Consider the following 17,783-nt stretch of genomic DNA (forward strand, 5'->3'; position numbering starts at 1 on the left):
TTTGTTGATATTGTAAATGGAATTTTTTCAAGTTTGGAACTACATTTTTGAATTGTTGTTGCTAATGTACATAAAAGTATTGATGTTTATATATTGATCTTGTGTCTGACCAGTATATTGAATTCTGTTACTGGTTCTGCTAAAATGTCAGTTGATAAGCTTGTGTTCTTTGTTAGAAAATCATGTTCAAATATTGAGCTTTATTTCTTCTTTGTTAATCTTAAACTTTTTTTTTCTTTTCCAATTGCATGGTGTCTTGAGATACATAAAACATTTTTATAGTGGCATTTTCTGTGAAATATATTGTGCTGCAATTACATTTTGAATTCATGAGTAAATAGATGATAGAAGGGGAAATGGAAAGTTTCTGAGAAGGGGAATATTTATTATCAAAGGATTTAATGTGTGATCTTTTCATTACAGATATGGCGTAAGATATTCAAGATTGGACTGCTGGTGACCTGATATTTCTGATAGCCTTAAGCTGACTTATAGCCATAGAGAAATCTCTCCATTTTTGTTTTCTGCTTTACATCTTTTGTGGCACCTAAGTTCACCTTGCAACCATGTATGGAAGTGCTCGCTCAGTTGGGAAGGTGGAACCAAGCAACCAGAGTCCTGGGCGTTCACCTAGGCTTCCCCGTTCCCCTCGCTTAGGTCATCGTCGAACCAATAGTACAGGAGGGAGTTCTGGAAGCAGTGTTGGAGGTGGCAGTGGGAAAACCCTTTCAATGGAGAATATACAATCCTTAAATGCTGCCTATGCTACATCTGGCCCTATGTACTTAAGTGACCATGAAAATGTGGGTTCAGAAACACCAAAAAGCACCATGACACTTGGCCGTTCTGGGGGACGTCTGCCTTATGGTGTTAGGATGACTGCTATGGGCAGTAGTCCCAACATAGCCAGCAGTGGGGTTGCTAGTGACACCATAGCATTTGGAGAGCATCACCTCCCTCCTGTGAGTATGGCGTCCACTGTACCTCACTCTCTTCGTCAGGCAAGAGATAACACAATCATGGATCTGCAGACACAGCTAAAGGAAGTGTTAAGGGAAAATGATCTCTTGCGGAAGGATGTGGAAGTAAAGGAGAGCAAATTGAGTTCTTCAATGAATAGCATCAAGACCTTCTGGAGCCCAGAGTTGAAGAAAGAGCGAGCCCTTCGAAAAGATGAAGCTTCCAAAATCACCATTTGGAAGGAACAGTATAGAGTTGTGCAGGAGGAAAACCAGGTTAGTTTTATGTCTGTCTGTCTTTGTTGGCTGAATTCATGTATATAAGTAAAATGACCCAGTCATTTCTTTTTTCTGTTAGATTTTTCCCTGCTTAGTTAATTTATCTTTCTTTTTTTAAAAAAATTTTTTAGTTGTTGGGCTGGGGAGATAGCTCAGTTGGTAAAGTGCTTGCCTTACAAGCACAGGGCCCTGGGTTCAATCCCCAGCACTGCAAAAAAAAAAAAAAAAAAAAAGATTTTTTTTTAGTTGTTGATGGACTTTTATTTTCATTTATTTATATGTGGGACTAAGAATTGAACCCAGTGACTCATACTTGCTAGGTAAGTGCTCTACCACTGAGTCATAACCCCAGTGCCCCCATTTTTTTTTTTTTTTTAAATATTTTTAGTTGTAGATGAACACATTGCCTTTATTTATGTGATGCTAAGAATCGAACCCAGTGCCTCACACTTGGTAGGCAAGCGCTCCACCACTGAGCTACAGCCCCTACCCTTGCCTGCCCTTGTTCCCCCTTATTACCTCTTTTCCCTCACTTCTCTTTCACTTACTGTATTTTTTAAAAAAAAAATATATATATTTTCAATTCTTGTGAGAATAGAGTATTGCCACACATTCTAACATCCATTACTAAAATTATTAAGTGTAAAATATATCAGTAAGATTTGTTATAATGTCAAAAAATCAATCTTAAAAACTATCGGGCTGGGGAGATAGCTCAATTGGTAGAGTGCTTGCCTTGCAAGCACAAAGCCCTGGGTTCGATCCTCAGCACTGAAAAAAAAAGAAAAACAAAAAAACTATCACAAGTAAGTCAATATTTATCAAAGAACAGATATTACTTTTAAAAAGTTAATATTTATGATGTAAATCTTAAGTACTTAAAACAAGTAACTTCTTTTTGTTGATAATCATGGAAGTTTTACTTCATGTTGTATTTGTTATTTGATTCTGTAAATTTAAGGTGGAGGAAGGCAACTTGGTACAATTGATTGTTTTGAGAAAACAAGGTGCGGGTTGTCATTAAAATCACACACATTTGCAGTTTAAGAGTTAGTGTTGCTGGTCCCTCATGGTGGTGCACACCTATAATCAGCAGCTCAGGAGGCTGAGGTAGGAGGATTACAAGTTTGAGGCCAACCTCAGCAACTTAGCAAGCCCCTAAGCAACTTACTAAGACCCTGTCTCAAAATTAAAAAGAAAAGAAAAAGAGCTAAGTGCTATCTTAGTATGAAAAAATTCATTTATTGCTTTTCTTAACTCTTCCAGGTTATAGTCGATGTTTGGCTATAGCTATGTCATACTATGTAATAGTTCGTGACTCCAAATACATGAGCAAATCATATTCAGCCTGTGGCAATTTAAATCTTAAACATACTTTTTGTTTAAAACACTTTTAGAGCATGCCTTAAAATTTGGGAGGTTGGATTACTTGCCTATTTTAAAAAAACTATCTTATTCTCTTAGAGGAGATTGGGTTTTTTTTTTTGGTATTGGGGATTGAACCCAGGTGTGCTTAACCACTGAGCCACATCCCCACCCCTTTAAAAAAAAGTTTTATTTAGAGACAGAGTCTTGATGAGTTGCTTAGGGCCTTGCTAAGTTGCTGAGACAGGCTTTGAACTTGTGATCCTTCTGCCTCAGCCTCTGGAATCACTGGGATTACAGATTTGTGGCACTGTGCCTGTTTAGAGGAGAATTTTAAAGTAACTACCTCATTGTTGGTATTATACTTTATTTTTGGTTAAGCAAATAAGAATTATAAAGAATGTAATAAACAACTAAATTTCTTTATTTTTCTTAAATGATGCCATGAAATACAGAGGGAATTAGAAATGATCTGTCTTGGGCTGGGGTTGTGACTCAGTGGTAGAGGGCTTACCTCGCATGTGTGAGGCACTGGGTTTGATTCTCAGCACCACATATAAATAAATGAATAAAATAAAAAATAAAGATCTATCAACATCTAAAATATTAAAAAAAGAAATGATCTTTTACCTTTTTTTTTTTTTTTTTTTTTTTAGTAACTGGGAATTGAATCCACAGATGCTTCTACCACTGAACCCTTTTTATTTTTTATTTTGAGATAGGGTCTTGCTAAGTTGCTGAGGTTGCTCTCAAACTTGAGATCCTCGCCTGTGTTCCCTGACTTGGCAATCGTCTTAACTATTCTGCTAATCATGTTCAGTTTAGGCATTAGATCTGTTTTGAGTACTGGAAGATATTTAGGTAAATTGAATTTTATATAATAAAGCTACAGACCTGCTTTGCCAGTCTTAAGGTAACTGTTCTTTTTGTTTTTTGATCATAAGATGAATACAGAAAAACAGGAAAGTAAAAGTTACTCCATATCCTCCCATCTACTGATAACTTCACTATTGCTCTAATTTTTTTTTTTTTTTTTTTGTGGTGCTGGGATTGAACCCAGGGCCTTGTGCTTGCAAGGCAAGCACTCTGCCAACTGAGCTATATCCCCAGCCCACTGCCCTAATATTTTGATGTTTCTTCTTAATTACCTATTTCTCTACATTCACACAACAAATTTTGTATGAGTGGAATATTATAGGTGTTATACTGTGACATTATGTTAGCCAACAACATTTCTCCTGTATATTAAATCTCTTTAATATATATGTAATCATTTTTCATGCCTATGTTCTTTTCCATTATGTTTACTCTGGATAACTTAATATTGTAGTGTTAAAAATCTCATTTACGCTGGGCACAGTGGTGCATGCCTATAATCCCAGAGACTCGGGTGGCTGAGTCAGGAGAATCCCAAGTTCAAAGCCAGCCTCAGCAATTTAGTGAGGCACTTAGCAAGCAACTCAGGGGACCCTGTCTCTAAATAAATTACAAAAAAGGAGTGGGAATGTGGTTCAGTGGTTAAGTGCCCCTGGGTTCAATCCCTGGTACCAAATTAAAAAAAAAATTTCATGTACTTGAAGTAGTATGTAAATTAAAGACTAATCATCGGATTCATTTGAATCAGAGATTTCAAAGTAATAAGAAATTATAATTTAATTCTTTCTCAGGTACATTATAACCCCCAAACTATTTTACTTTTACATTTTAACTGGTGATTAAATTTATCATTACTCAAAATTTGAGGACTTTAAATGCACTTAAATCTCTGACTTAAATCTCTTACAAAATAAGAGAACATTTATTTTTAAATTATTTTTCTAGTTGTTGATGGACCTTTTTAAAAAATATTTATTTATTGGTAAGTGGTGCTGAGAACCAAACCCAGTGCTCACACATGCAAGGCAAAAAAGTGCTCTACCACTGAGCCCCAGCCCTAGCCCCAAGAACATGTTCTTTAAAAAAAAAATTCTTAGAAAATTCTGTGAGTTTGACTTATTAAGACTTTAAGACTATGCAAAGGAAGAAAAGAACTGAAATAGACGTCAGTGATAGATCCTGAGCATAAGGAGAAGGGGGTACCTAAATGCTGGCTCTGATACATCACTATCAGTAGTTATATTTGTTTAAAACGTAGATTCCTAGATCTTACTGAATAACAACTAAGTAAAAATCTCAGGGAACAAAGTTTGGAACTTAATTTTAAACAAACTTTTCTGGTGATTTTCAACTTGGGGATCTTTAGAATTTAGTATATACTAATTCATCTAATTTTTTTTTTTTGGTGGTACTAGGATTGAACCCAGGGGTGCTCTTCCACTGAGATGCATCCCCAGCTCTTTATGTTTTATTTTTGATTTTGAGACAGGGTCTTAAGTTGCAGAGTTTGTCCTTGAACTTGTGATCCTCTTGCTTTAGCCTCTTGAATAGCCAAGATTGTAGGTGTGCCCCCTGTGCCTGGCTAATACATCTAATTCTTAAACTTGTCTATTGTCCATATGCCATACTGAATTGTGATGTTTGTATAGTGTCACTGTTGAGCTCAGTTGTTTTATTATTAAAATAATTATTTTGCAGTGTTGGTTTGAATCCAGGACCTTGCACATTCTAGACCATGTGCTCTACCATTGACCTGTAACCTCAGACCTTGAGCCCCATTGTAAAACAAGGGAAAAGGAACAAGGAACCATTCTCTCTGTGCTTCTTGTCCTTTTTTTCTGTAGTGTTAGGGATGCAACATACTTCTTTTCATATTGATCATTATCTATGACTGTGACCCCAGTGTATGTGGTAGATGTAGGGGAAAAGAGTATTAAAAATTTTAGATATATATTTCAAAAGAGCCCTGTAAGGTGGGTCCGATGATGAATGCTTATAATCCTAGCCTGTAATCCCAGCTATTTGGGAAGACTGAGGCAGGAGGATCAAGATAATTTTGATGTATCCTTATATTGTGAATCATTGACTCAAGATAAATGTTCAAATGATATGCGATAGCAAAATGGGAAAATACTTTTTATTTAGTTGACAGAGAATATAACACCAAAAATATATTGTTTGTCATTATAAGGTAATTGTACCTTTTCAGTTTTATAATGTAGTGTTGGATTATAAATGTCAGAAGAGGAAAAAATAAGTTTCTATTCTTCAGTTTTGTGATGAAATATCAGTGTAGCATAGGTGTTAGAAACTGTGTCTTGTGTTCTTAGTATATGAGGTCTTTTTAAAAATGATATTGGTAAATTTGTAATATGTGGTATATATAGAGTTGGTTATTTGTATTTAGACAATTAAACCTATTTGAATATTATCCTCTCAAAAGTGTTTTTAATTAAAAAAATCAGAGTTCCATTTAATTTTAAAGTAAGTCACTGTCTTATTAAAAATATTGCAGGTGTCTGTGGTAATTGCACACCCATAATCCCAGCTACTCAGGAGGCTGTCTGGAGGATTGCAAGTTTGAGAACCAGGTTCAGCAATTTAGGAAGAGCCTGTCTTAGATTTAAAAAAAAAAAAAAAAAAAAAAGGATTGGGGATGTAGCTCAGTGCTAAAGCAACCCTGGGTTTAATCCCTAGCACTGCAGAGAAACAAAACAACAGAAACAGAGCAAAAAAAGTGAATATGGTGAAAAATTTATACATGGATACATACTTCTTTCTAGAATGGTCTACATTTCTAGAATAGATTGTGTGTGTGTGTGTGTGTAAATCTATAAAATTTAAAGTGATTGGGGTTCCTGGATATAGTTAGTGAGCTGTCTAACCCCTGGCATACCTGCTTTTGATTCTGAAAATATTGCCCATCAGTAAGATTGTTTTTCTTATCAGGGGACTTGGCAATGTCCATTTTATTGAGGAAAAGTTACTGACATATGCTTGTTGATTTGATATTAATTGAGGTACTTTTTTATGCCTATAATTCAGAAGCTATGTGGGGGAAAAAACCCAGTGCAGTGTCCTTTCCAGTTATCAAGCTATATTCAGAGGCAAAATATTTGAATCTTCTGGAAAGACAATTGTGGGTACTTAGCATTTCAGTGCAAGAGAAGCAATCCACAGGATTTTCATGCCAAAAAAACCATATGTGCAGAAGAAGGGTGAGTACTGCCTTATCTAGAGTCCGCCCCTTGCCCTGATTAAACACCATTTCTGGCAGGAATATATTCTTCCTGCACCCACTGTAATTAACACATGATCCTAAAATTGTATAACTTTAGTCCAAAAAACAAAGGGTGCAATTTTAAAGTAAAGTGAAACACTAATGAGCTATAGAGAGTGAGAATGCTAATTAATAGATTATAGTCAGCCAGCAGCGGGTCCTAATTAAACTCTGCATTCATTATACCCTTAATAGCCCTTAAAGGTCTGTCATCTTCCACTTTGTGAAGATCGTTTATTAGGATTTCAATAATTAAATAAATTTTCCCATTTCAGCTTGAGACTGGGGTTTGGGTCCATTCGAAATGTTTGATCTCATTGGGCCACAGAAATCTTGGTCTAGAATTCTATCAAATGTAAAACACATTTGCTTAGAATTGCCTGATGTGTAGGGTTTGTTATTGTGCAGTCCTTGTAGAAGACTGTTTCTAAAATAAAAATACCCTACTGATTTTATGTCTCATGCCTTTTGTTACTAAACTTTCCAATAGTGATTGAAGAGTTAGAACAATATATGTTATATTTTAACAGGGAAGGCTCCCCACCTCCACCTTTTCTTTTTGCGGTTCTGGGGATTGATTTTAGGGTATTGGGCAGGCAAGTGCTTTACCACTGAACTATACACCCAGCTTGCTTTTTCTTTTTTTTAAACTGAGACTAAGAAAGGCTTTTTAGCATGTGTTTGCTTGAGAAAAATAAAAATTCAGTTGTGAGCTTGGTAGACTTGCAGAGCTAATAAGTCTTTGAATAAGTTATATGTTTTATTCTAGCCAATATCTATCCAGTTATTGTCATACTTCTTTCTTGGTTATATCTTATAAGAACTCTGTTTTTTCAGTCTGGGCCTATAATCCCAGCTATTTGGGAGACTGAGGCAGTAAGATTTTAAGTTTCAGGCCAACCTTAGCAATTTGGTGAGATCCTGTCTCAAAAAATAAAAAAAAGGGTTTGGGATGTAACTCAGTAGTAGAGTGCTTGGCTAATAAGTGTGAGACTCTGGGTTCAGTGTCCAGTACTGGACGTATGTTTTAATTTATTTGGGTGCTTCTTTAAAAAAATATTTAAAGCATTGTCTTTTTTTGTGGTGCTGGGGATTGAACCCAGGGCCTTGGGCAAGCACTCTACTGACTGAGCTATCTCCCCAGCCCCTTAAATCACTTTTGATTGAAATTTGTATGAGCAGTGTATATTCTACTTAATATTATAGTGACAAGTGACTTTAATATTTTTGTCTTCTGTATTTTTTCTGATTGTTGTCTAATTGATTGATTGAATTTTGCAGTGTTGGAAATCAAACCTGGGACCTCGAATGTGCTAGGCATGTGCTCTGCCACTGAACTATATACTGTGCTATGGAGTCTGATTTTTTTTTAAATGATTTTCATTTTGTCAGGCTATCCATCCATTAGGTCTTGTCCCATGTGAAAGTATATAAATTGGTATGGGAAATTTGCTTTTTGAAGAGTTGATAGGTTTGTTTACTTGGAATGTAGTGGGGTGCATTATGAAAAATAATTCAATAAATCAAATAAAATTTGCACAGATATCTGCTATGGCTTATTTATAGGGAAATCAGGTGCTCTGTCATTGAGCAACACAGTAGCCCTAGTGTATGATTTCATCTCAGTGAAATAGAATTGTTTTCAGGAATTTGCTAATTTACTGTACATTTTGCAAACAGCAGCTTAATTGTGATTTGGGAGGCTCACTTTTAATTTTCTTGTGTAAAACCAGAAAATAAATTTAGTCTTTAGTTACATGTATGTTGATCAAAGAATTTATAGTTCTATTTTGCTTTATAAAATCATACTGCCTCTGGAACATATCACCCCTTTATGGGTGCTCTGTTATGCTCAGAAGAGTATTGGAGGTGCCTAGAAACCATGCTTTGTAAAAAGTGGTTGAGGGAACTAAGGCAGAGAAAACTTGCGATGTTTTAAATTTATTTGATGGACAGTCATATGGGAGGAGGTCTTTCCTTTTTTCTTGACCAACACTGGAAAAAATAGATGAAAATATTAGGGTTGTAGATTTTGGCTTCCTGGCCAGGGTGGGTGGCATGTTCCTATAATTCTAGTGCCTTAGAGGCTGATGCAGGAGGATTACAAATGTGAGGTCAGCCTCAGCAACTTAGCAAGACCCTGTCTCAAAAATAAATAAATAAATAAGTAATTAAAAAGGATTGAGGGTATAGCTCAGAAGTAAAATGTCCCTGGGTTCAATCCCAGTAACAGCTCCCTCCCACTGAAGATTTTGGCTCCTTGGAGGAATGTGTTTTCTAAAAAAAACTATATTTGATAAAAGAGTCAGTATCTTAGTCATGCTTCACCATCACTAGAAGTGGTCACTGAGAGGCCACAACTCCTCCTGGTAACTGTGTACGTATGTATGAAGAGTCATTTGATTCTTAAGGATGCCTGAGCAGAATGCTGTGATACTTGTGAAGAAATTTTAGGGAATTTCATCCATCCTCTCACCCCCCTTTTTCCCTCTATTCCTTACTCTGTGCCACCTTTCCTTCCTTTATGACACCTCGATTGAGATATAATTGAATTCATCCTTGAAGTATATGTTTTTTCTTCCTTAATTTGATTTATTGGGGAAGAATGAGGAAAGTAATAGTAAGTTGCCCTAGGGAGTTCTTGAACAATGAAATGAGTGACATGTAAAGTGTTAGCAGAGAAGATTGAAGGAAGGAAAGCAGGGAAGGCAAGCGAAAGTTTGTTGTACAAGGCCTGGATGAACCTGGGTAATAGGCATGGTGAGCAAGGTGCACATCCATGAGATATTTTGAGAGAGATTTGTTTGTAGGCTATGGTGACTAGAGAGAATGCAGTGAATCATGGTACTGAGATTGTGGAAATGTTTTTGCCATTGATTAACAATGGAAAGGGATGGCAAAGTACAACTGGATTCAGAGTAAGATATAGTGAATTCAGCATACATATTTGAACAGAAGTTTTTCATAATCATTTGAAAATAGGAAACTAAAGATGGTTACTTTAGGCACACACAGGTGGATGTTATATGTTCTTGTTAACGTAAAAGAATTTGCTGTTGTCAGTTGAGTATCAGAAACTCCACGTCTCTGTTTATGGGCATGAGGAGTAGAGGGGAAAAGAGAAGCCAGAAGATGGTACATGCTTTGTATATGTATTTTCTTATCAATCTATGTTTTTTCCATATTATTTTACTTTTCTTTGATGGCAAATAACTTGAGTGATTCTTTCAATTTATGAAAGTCACCGTTCATTACAAAAGATTAGTCAGGTGCGGTGATTCACACCTGTAATCCCAGCATCTTGGGAGGTGAGTCAAGGAGGATCACAAATTTGAGGCCAGCCTCAACAATTTAGCTTGACTCTCAGCAACCTCAGGAGACCCTGTCTTAAAATTAAAAATAAAAAGGGCCGGGATGTAGCTCAATGGTAGATCACCCTTGGGTTCAGTCCCTAGTTACTCACACCCCTGTTGCCCAAAGGTTAATATTAGTTTTTGTTCCTGTGATAAACAAACTTCTGCTAATAGATGCCCTTTATATTAGTTAACAGCAGCTTCATTAGAGCTCATATATGATGAATTTCTTAAAAAGAGAAATAGCAGAAAATATTCAGGCAGGAAATGATTGTATTGAAAACATTTCGTTCTTTCATTATGGACAGGATTAGAAATGCTTTTTTGAGCTGGTTTTGTGCTGCCATATGCATCTCTAAAAGTATTCTTTTTTTCTGGAGTTGGAAAGTTAGTTCTTAACATAGATTTATTCCTTTTCTTTTTCCTTATTATTAGCAGTAATGTTTTTGAGTCTACTCTCTCTTTTCCCACTTTGTTCTGTCAGCTTTCCTACTTAAGAGGCTCATGGTAAATTCTGTTACATTTTGACAGTTTGAAGAGAATACTGAAATGAGAATACTGAAATGACACTGGTTCAGATTAATTTCATATATGCGGAATCTGTAATCATTCACTGTTCATGTACACATGATACAATATTATAACATTGGCTGGTGACTTCTGAGCTTCTAGAGTATGTGATATGCAGGGACTTATTTAGCTTTGCAGTTACCTGGTGTTTGATGAGCCTCAGGCCTTGAATAGTCCTCTGTAGTAGCAATTTTCAAACTGGCCTCAGAACATATTTACTTTTAAAACTTATGAAGGAGCCCAAGCAGTTTTTGTTTATATAGCTATATTTATCAGTATTTGTCATTAGATACTAAGGTAGAAATTTAAAGAGTATTTATTTTATTAAAAATAACAAGTTCATTAAATGTTAGCACAGATAGTATTTTTAAAGTGAAAATTGTATTGTCTCTTTAGTGCCTGGCATAATTGGAGACAGCAGATTCTCATATCTGGTTTTGCATTCTATCTATTGCAGTTGTGTAGTTTTAGTTGAAATACATGAAGAAAATCAGGATTCACACAATATGTACTTGGAAAAGGCAGGAGTGTTTTCAGATAAGTGTAGATGTTTTTCAAAACCACAACCAAATTTCAACTAGTTGTAGTTTTTTCTTTTAGAAAAACAGTTTTATTGAGTGTTAGTTTGTATATCATAAAATTATTGTACAATTCAGTATTTTTGGCAAATTTACTCAGGTGTACAACCATAGTCATGATCAAGTTTTAGCAGCTGGGTGAAGCTCAGTGGCAGACTGTTTTCCTGGGATGCAGAGCGCCTGGGTTCCATGACCAGCAATGGGGGCGGGGGTGTGTGTGGAAATCCAGTTTTAGAACGATTTTGTCTGTAAGTAGTAGTTTTTCAAGTTAATTGCAATGTGGAATCCAAAATCTTTCGATGAAGCTTTTCATACTTTATTATGTTAAAATGTGTTGGTCTGTCACTTTGATTGGATCTTTTTTTTTTTTTTTTTTTTTTTTTTTTTTGTACCAGGGACATTCAGCCACTGATCCAGGACCCCAGCTGTATTTTGTATTTTATTTAGAGATAGGGTCTCACTGAATTGCTTAGTGTCTTGTCTTGCTGAGACTGGCTTTGAACTTGCGATTCTCCTGCCTCAGCCTCCTGATCTGCTTGTTGTGTCACCACACCCAGCTTGAATGGATCTTTTACAGTTAGAGGATATAAAAATAATACATGTTTTCTCCTGGATTTGTAACATTGTGTATTAGTCATTTGGAAAAATATTTGTTCCTTGAGTTATACAGACCTTTCAAATGTTGACATTTCATTGGACAGATTTGAAAAAAAATCAGATTTATTAATGTTGTTCATCAGAAAAGTTCGTAAGTATTGGTAAAATGCCCATCTCACTAGGGCCTAAGGAGGCCCTAGTAATTGTTGTTGGATAACCAGTACTTATTTTATTGAGATTTTGTTATAAGGATTCCTCTGTGAAAGTTAGTAAAATTTTCCAGTATTCTGATGTTTGAAAGCTCAGATTTTATAATCAACTGCTGGGTATGGTGATACATGCCTGTAATCCTAGCTATTCGGGTGCTAAGTCAGGAGGATTGCATGTTCTAGACCAATCTGGCAATTTAGTGAGCCCCTATCTCAAAATAAAAAAGGAAAAGGATTGGAGATATATCTCCATGGTAGTGTGCTTCTGGGTTCAGTCCCTAGTACTAGGGGAAAAAATTATTGGCAAGAGATACTGTCAGTTATTGTATTTGAAGTGATAGGTTAATTTCATAAAGTTTAAAGACAGTATTGGCCAAATCCCCAAGTCTGTATAATCATAGGTTTTTATTTCAGTCTTTGAAGTTAGAATGTTTTTCAGTGAGAAAAGTAACATCTCAGTTCTGCAAGTACCTTTCTTAACCAGTGTTTCAATGTGTAGCAGAAATGATTTTTGCCTCTTCAAAGATGTGTTAGTTGAGCAGAGTGAGACCTGAGTGATGTGACGCTGAACTAAAGAATGTTTCAGGCGGAGGTCTATAAATCTACAGGTCTTATGGGGGTTGGGATTGTCCTCTGGCTGTGGTAAAAGGCTGCCACAAGGGTCTTAACTAGGTCACTTTTAGCTAAGGCTCTCCTCTCTCATCTGTTTAGGGTGACCTCAAGAAGGTTCTTCTTCACCATGATTTTGGAAATGACACTATTTCTTTAGTAATAATGAGTATATATACTGTGAGTAATAGTAAACATTATTGTTTTGTTTGTTGTGATAGCATCTGTTTCTCAACCCTTAGAGAAATTCCGTGGATGGACTTTCCTACAGAGGCCCTAGTAATTGTTGTTGGATAACCAGTACTTATTGTATTGAGATTTTGTTATAAGGATTCCGCTATGTCTCATCAGTTACCAAGTTTTTACTATAAAAGAATTAAAAAAGGAAGAGGATCAATTTTTGTTTGTAATTAATATTTGGTTCTGTTCTCCCACTGTCTTGGAGTCATTTACTATAACCATATCCATCATATCTCTAATGGAGGGGGACCAAGATTTTCAAGAATGAATGCATATTTTAAAAATTATCTTGTGAGTAGTGCTTGAACTTTACATGGAATTTTTTTTTTTTTGATGGTGAAAAAGATTTTGTTTCTTTTTTTTACGTTTACATAGGGCAATGATGTTTATTTATTTTTTTTCCCTTCCCACCCACCCCTCCCACACCTCTTTTCCCTCTATACAGTCCTTCTTTCCTTCATTCTTACCACTCTCCTTATCCCTAACCCTAAACTTAACCCTAAACCTAATGCTAACCCCTCCCACCCCCCATTATATGTCCTCATCTGCTTATCAGCGAGATCATTCGTCCTTTAGTTTTTTGAGATTGGCTTATCTCACTTAGCATGATATTCTCCAAATTCATCCATTTGCCTACAAATGCCATAATTTTATCATTCTTCATTGCGGAGTAATATTCCATTGTATATATATGCCACAGTTTCTTTATCCATTCATCAACTGAAGGGCATCTAGGTTGGTTCCACAATCTGGCTATGGTGAATTGAGTAGCAATGAACATTGATGTGGCTGTATCTCTGTAGTATGCTGATTTTAAGTCCTTTGGATATAAGCCAAGAAATGGGACAGCTGGGTCAAATGGTGTTTCCATTCCAAGCTTTCTGAGGAATCTCCACACTGCTTTCCAGAGTGGCTGCACTAATTTGCAACCCCACCAGCAATGTATGAGTGTTCCTTTTTCACCACATCCTCGCCAACACCTATTGTTGCTTGTATTCTTGATAATCGCCATTCTAATTGGGGTGAGATGAAATCTTAGGGTAGTTTTGATTTGCATTTCCCTTATTACTAGGGATGTTGAACATTTTTTCATATATCTGTTGATTACTTGTACATCTTCTTCTGTGAAGTGTCTGTTCATTTCCTTAGCCCATTTGTTGATTGGATTATTTGTATTCTTCGTGTAGAGTTTTTTGAGTTCTTTATAGATTCTGGAAATTAGCGCTCTATCTGAGGTATGGTTGGCAAAGATATTCTCCCACTCCGTAGGCTCTCTCTTCACATTTCTGATAGTTTCCTTTGCTGAGAGAAAGCTTTTTAGTTTGAATCTATCCCAGTTGTTGATTCTTGCTTTTATTTCTTGTGCTATGGGAGTCCTGTTAAGGAAGTCTGATCCTAAGCCAACAAGCTGAAGATTTGGACCTACTTTTTCTTCTATAAGATGCAGGGTCTCTGGTCTGATTCCGAGGTCCTTGATCCATTTTGAGTTGAGTTTTGTGTAGGGTGAGAGATAGGGGTTTAATTTCATTCTATGGCATATGGTTTTCCAGTTTTCCCAGCACCATTTGTTGAAGAGGCTATCTTTTCTCCATTGCATATTTTTGGAACCTTTGTCTAGTATGAGAAAATTGTATTTATTTGGGTTTGTGTCCATGTCCTCTATTCTTTACCATTGATCTACCTGTCTATTTTGGTACCAATACCATGCCGTTTTTGTTACTATTGCTTTGTAGTAGAGTTGAAGATCTGGTATTGCAATAGCCCCTGCTTCGCTCTTGCTACTGAGGATTGCTTTAGCTATTCTAGGTTTTTTATTCTTCCAGATGAATTTCATAATTGCTTGCTCTATTTCTGCAAGGTACATCATTGGGATTTTAATTGGAATTGCATTGAATCTGTATAGCACTTTAGGTAGTATAGCCATTTTGACAATATTAATTCTGCCTATCCAGGAACATGGGAGATCTTTCCATCTTCTAAGGTTTTCTTTAATTTCTTTCTTTAGTGTTCTGTAGTTCTCATTGTAGAGGTCTTTCACCTCTTTTGTGAGATTGATTCCCAAGTATTTTATTTTTTTCGATGCTATTGTGAATGGGGTAGTTTTCCTAATTTCTCTTTCTGAAGATTCATCACTTATGTATAAAAATGCATTGGATTTATGAGCATTGATCTTGTAACCTGCTACTTTACTGAATTCACTTATGAGTTCTAAAAGTTTTCTGGTGGAATTTCCCAGTTCCTCTAAATATATAATCATGTCATCAGCGAACAGGGATAGTTTGAGTTCTTCTTTTCCTATTCGTATCCCTTTAATTTCTTTGGTTTGTCTGATTGCTCTGGCTAGAGTCTCAAGGACGATGTTGAATAGAAGCGGTGAAAGAGGGCATCCCTGCCTTGTTCCAGTTTTTAGGGGGAACGCTTTCAGTTTTTCACCATTTAGAATGATATTAGCCATGGGTTTAGCGTAGATGGCCTTTACAATGTTAAGGAATGTTCCCACTATCCCTATTTTTTCTAGTGTTTTGAGCATGAAGGGATGCTGTATTTTATCGAATGCTTTTTCTGCATCTATTGAAATAATCATGTGATTCTTAACTTTAAGTCTGTTGATATGGTGAATGAGATTTATTGATTTCCGAATGTTGAACCAACCTTGCATCCCTGGGATAAAACCCACTTGATCGTGGTGCACTCTTTTTAATATATATTTGTATGCGATTTGCTAAAATTTTGTTGAGAATTTTTGCGTCGATGTTCATTAAGGATATTGGTCTGAAATTTTCTTTCCTCGATGTGTCTCTGTCTGCTTTAGGTATCAGGGTGATATTGGCTTCATAGAACGAGTTTGGGAGGGTTCCCTCCTCTTCTATTTCATGGAATAGTTTGAGGAGTATTGGAATGAGCTCTTCTTTAAAGGTTTTGTAGAACTCGGCTGAGAACCCATCTGGTCCTGGACTTTTCTTTGTTGGTAGGCTTTTGATGACCTCTTCTATTTCATTGCTTGAAATTGGTTTATTTAAGTTGTGTATGTCCTCCTCGTTCAGTTTAGGTAATTCATATATCTCTAGAAATTTGTTGATGTCTTCGAGGTTTTCTGTTTTGTTGGAGTATAGATTTTCGAAATAGCTTCTAATTATGTTTTGTATTTCACTCGTGTCTGTTGTAATGTTTTCTTGTTCATTCCGAATTTTAGTAATTTGAGTTTTCTCCCTCTTTCTCTTTGTTAGTGTGGCTAAGGGTTTATCAATTTTATTTATTTTTTCAAAGAACCAACTATTTATTTTGTTAATTTTTCCAATTGTTTCTTTTGTTTCCTAGTTTGCCCTGTGCTAGAGACCCTGGGAGGAATCAGACTTAAGGGCATTACTGCTTTCCTCCCTGCCACTATAAACTCCTAATTATGAAAAGCGATGACAAAAGTAAAAATGTGCCTTTTACCTATCTTCTTGCCCTGTAGACTAAAGGAATCTCCGGAGGGGGAGGGGACATCTATTGGTTGTTAGGCGTATAACACCCTTTGCTTGGAGGGTCACATGGGAGGGGTTTTTAAATGCCTCCCTCTTGCAGCTTAAAGAGAACACAGTGAGCACATTTAAGCATGGGAACAGTAATGGGGAGACTTTAGATGTCTAGACTAGTGAAGGCTAACTATGCGAACAAAGGGAACCTGGGCATTTTCATACTAATCATCCCAGGCCTTAATTCTACAGTCTGAATTCCTAATGTCTGACTGGCAAGGGAAGGGGAGCATCCAGGAGGGAGTGGATGTGTGGGAGTGTTGTGCACTGTATGGCCCATACGGAGGCAAAGGTAATTGGCGCTTTCCGTCAGTGCCATTGTCTACCGATCACCCTGGATACCCCTCAGGGCTGTCGGGAGGGGAGTCTGGAGAAGGAACCTTTGGGGTCCACCTGAGAGTAGCCCGGGCCGAGAACCCTGCAGTTGCTCCAACCCTTCTTCCACCTCCACTCATCCTGGGAAGATCAGGACTAGGGATACTGTGTACTTGCGGCAATTGCACTCCGGGCCTGGACAGAAAAGTAGGAAACGGCTTCAGCACAGTCAAACATGCCTACAGAGCAGGTGATTGGAACTTGCCTGGGCCGGGAAACTCTCACCCGAGTCTTAAGAATGGCGGCTGCACTAACTGCATTTAAGTAGCCGACGGGTGCCCATTTTTTGCCCTCCAAAAATAAAGAGACAGAAAGAAAGATGCACCTCAAACAGATGTGGGGTGAGTGGAGAGAGAAGCTTACTTACCTTGGCGTAAATCTCGGTGGGACCTCCAAATCTGATACCGCCGTTTACCGGTGACGAGTTCTGCTTCTTCTAATGTTGAAGGTTGAACACTAGAGAAGCACGCCAAGGCAAGCATATTAAGCAGGTTTTATTTAAAGGTAATAATACAGACTTCTCCCGGCAGGAAGAAGGGGGCCATGGCTGATGTTCTAAAGTCTCCTACATGGAATTTTTGTTCTTGAAAAAGAAGAGGGCGGATCATCAAGGATTTCTATTCAGTGAGACTCTATTATAATGATATATACTAGAAAGCATTGTAAAATTCTGCAAGTGAGAGAGCTCAGTTTTAAGCACTCTGTACATTGGCAGGTAGTGCATATTAAGCCAATCTTTGGAAGACATTTTCATTACATTTTATTACCCAGTTTGTGCTTGAGGAACACAATATCTTCTTTCCCTATCCTACTACACTTAAAGGAATCTTGAGCCCATGTTGAGTTGAGTTTATGATTATGTGCTGCCTTCTATCAAAGTTGCAGTGTGTGTAGGTCTTTTTATTTTGTTGGTTTTTAAAATTTTTGATTTTATATTTTCTCTACTTGACAATAAAAAAATAAATTATTTTCTGA

General features: G+C 36.8%; 1 protein-coding gene across 10 annotated transcripts in view; it reads left to right on the forward strand.

The window, feature by feature from the left end:
- Erc1 (ELKS/RAB6-interacting/CAST family member 1) overlaps positions 1-17,783 on the forward strand; it is a 550,337-nt gene that overhangs the window by 31,820 nt on the left and 500,734 nt on the right. For all 10 annotated transcript variants that reach the window (XM_047548604.1, XM_047548601.1, XM_047548603.1 and 7 more), the window contains exon 2: positions 424-1,235. In XM_047548604.1, coding sequence (XP_047404560.1) covers positions 567-1,235 — 669 coding nt within the window. In that variant the 5' untranslated portion in view covers positions 424-566. The remainder of the gene's footprint in view (positions 1-423; positions 1,236-17,783) is intronic.

Source organism: Sciurus carolinensis, chromosome 4, assembly GCF_902686445.1.
Source record: "Sciurus carolinensis chromosome 4, mSciCar1.2, whole genome shotgun sequence".
NCBI classification, from domain to species: Eukaryota; Metazoa; Chordata; class Mammalia; order Rodentia; family Sciuridae; genus Sciurus; species Sciurus carolinensis.